Here is a 2815-nt window from a genome sequence, read left to right as displayed (position 1 = left end):
GGCTGGTCTCAAACTCCTAAACTCAAGTTATCCTCCTGCCTTGGCCTCACAAAGTTCTGGGATTACAGGCATGTATCACTGTGCCTGGCAAGAATTGTTCACCTTTTTTTTTTTTTTTTTTCAGATGGAGTCTCACTCTGTTGTCCAGGCTGGAGTGCAGAGGCACAATCTTGGGTCACTGCAACCTTCACCTCCAGAGTAAAAACGATTTGCCTGCCTCAGCTTAATGAGTAGTTGGGACTACAGGTGTGCATCACCATGCCTAGCTAATTTTTGTATTTTTGGTAGAAATTGAGTTTCATCATGTTGGCCAGGCTGGTCTTGAATTCCTGACCTCAGATGATCTGCCCACTTTGGCCTCCCAAAGTGCCAGGATTACAAGTGTGAGCTACGGCACCCAGCCAGGAATTGTTCACTTTTAAATAGTTTTATGTTGTGTGACTTTCACCTTGATAAATGTTCTTAAATTTAAAAAACCTAAATGATACATTTATTCCCTCTATTATGCTTAATGTATATTATTTCAAAATACTAGCATGTTATCTTTATTGATACATGTGCTCTTAATACAAAAATCATTACCTGCATTGTCAGACTTTAGCATTTTAATTTCTTCTGTTTTCACTTTCAAATTCTCTTTGAGGACTGCATTTTCACAGTTTAGCCTGGAAAAAAGTAGCCTTCAAATAACTAAAACATTAAAACTTCCTTGCTGAGTGAGAATATTTTTATTGCCATAATTGGAACACAAAAATCTAAATATAGTTTTTCCTACTTCAAAATAGTCTGGAATGTACATGTATCACAAAAATAAAAACAATTTAAAGGAATGTGGTAAGATTTTTTTTTTTTTCTTTGAGATGGAGTCTCACTCTTCTCATCCAGGCTGGAGTGCAGTGGCGCAATCTCAGCTCACTGAAACCTCCACCTCCTGGGTTCAAGTGATTCTCCTGCCTCAGCCTCCCAAATAGATGGGATTACAGGTGTCTGCCACCACACTCAGCTAATTTTTGTATTTTTAGTAGAGACAGGGTTTCACCATGTTGGCCAGGCTGGTCTCGAACTCCTGACTTCAAGTGATCAGCCCGCCTCAGCCTCCCAAAAGGCTGGGATTACAGTTGTGAGCCATAACGCCGAGCCAAGATTTTAAACATACTCTTTTTTTTCTTTTTGAGACAAAGTCTCGCTCTTTTACCTAGTTTGGAGTGCAGTCATGTGATTTCGGCTCACTGCAACCTCCGCCTCCCAGGTTCAAGTGATTCTCCTGCCTCAGCCTCCTGAGTAACTAGGATTACAGGCGCCTGCCACACCTGGCTAATTTTCATATTTTAGTAGAGAAGTGGTTTCACCACGTTGGCCCGGCTGATCTCAAACTCCTGACTTCAAGTGATCTGCCTGCCTCGGCCTCCCAAAGTGCTGGGATTACAGGCGTGAGCCACCGCGCCCAGCCTAAACATACTCTTAACCCTTCTTAGTTGAGACATAATCAGAACCAGAAATATTTCTAAGCCATCCATTTTGCATACTCATTCTCTTTACTTAATAACCATTTGAATATCAACTATATGCTTAGGTCACCTTCAGAAACGTATATACATAGGTCCTCATGTAAACTATGGACTTCGGGTAATAATGATGTATCAACATTGGTTATAAAAAATGTACCACTCTGGTGGGGGATGTTGTTAGTGGGGGAGGCTGTGTATATGGGAGATCCCTGTACCTTCTGCTCAATTTTGCTGTGAATCTATAACTGCTCTAAACAACAACAACAACAACAAAGTATTTCATGAAAAAAAAGATACATAGATACATAGGGTACACCTATGTTCATAGCAGCATCATGCAAAATAGCCAAAAGGTAGAGTTAACTCAAGTGTCCATCAGGAATGAATGGATAAACAAAATGGCATACATACCTAACATGGAATATTATTCAGTCTTTTCTTTTTTGGATACAAGGTCTCGCTCTGTCACCCAGGCTAGAGTGCAGTGGCCCAGTCTCAGGTCCCTGTAGCCTCTACCTCCTGGGTTCAAGCGATTCTCCTGCCTCAGTCTCCTGAGTAGCTGGGATTATAGGTGCGTGCCACCATGCCCAGCTAATTTTTGCATTTTTGGTAGAGACAGGGTTTCACCACATTGGCCAGGTTGGTCTAGAACTCCTGGCCTCCAGTAATCCACCTGCCTCAGCCTCCCAAAGTGCTGGGATTATATAGAGAGCCAAAAGCCGGAGGATCATGACAACTAGGCTATATGATCAAACAGCAAACTGTTCATCATGAATGCAGGATGTGGGCAAACTCACACCTGCAACTGTCACCAGAAGGTTTGCTGAGGGCAGTCACTCTCTGGTGCCGTGCTCCTTGAGGTTATCTACTGGAACATCTGGAGACTACTGTTCAAAGAATGCAGTTGTGCAAGCCTGCACCGAGTCAAGCAGCTGACTGACAACCACCTCCTCCCTATCTCCTTTACTCAATAAATATGAATGGCGCTAAAAGCTCAGGGCCCTTGTTCACTAGAGCAAGGAGCCCCCTGACCCCTTCTTTCAAATATACTCTTTTGTCTTTATTTTTATTCCCACATTCATCCCCCTTTGTTCAGACCAACAGGGATTGGGGCCATGATAGGATTACAGTTGTGAGCCAAGACACCCAACTGAAATGACTCACTTTAGAGTAAGTGTATAATTTAAAGTTATTAAATAAACTCATACAAACAAAAGAGTTGTTCCAAAGAAATTTCTTCTCTTTGGAGCTGATTGTCAGAACATAAAAATTTACCATCTTAACCATCTTATTTTTCATCTTTTTTT

At 41.8% G+C, this 2815-nt stretch overlaps 1 protein-coding gene across 3 annotated transcripts in view; it reads right to left on the bottom strand.

Annotated features, from left to right (window-relative positions):
* Positions 1–2815, bottom strand: part of CCDC125 (coiled-coil domain containing 125) — a 65183-nt gene that overhangs the window by 31097 nt on the left and 31271 nt on the right. For all 3 annotated transcript variants that reach the window (XM_011985270.1, XM_011985271.1, XM_011985269.1), the window contains one exon: positions 583–665. In XM_011985270.1, the coding sequence (XP_011840660.1) occupies positions 583–665 (83 nt within the window). The remainder of the gene's footprint in view (positions 1–582; positions 666–2815) is intronic.

Source organism: Mandrillus leucophaeus, unplaced genomic scaffold (assembly GCF_000951045.1).
Source record: "Mandrillus leucophaeus isolate KB7577 unplaced genomic scaffold, Mleu.le_1.0 Scaffold281, whole genome shotgun sequence".
Lineage (NCBI taxonomy): Eukaryota > Metazoa > Chordata > Mammalia > Primates > Cercopithecidae > Mandrillus > Mandrillus leucophaeus.
Note: the sequence above shows the minus strand (reverse complement) of the source record. Positions and strands in the feature narration are given on the sequence as shown.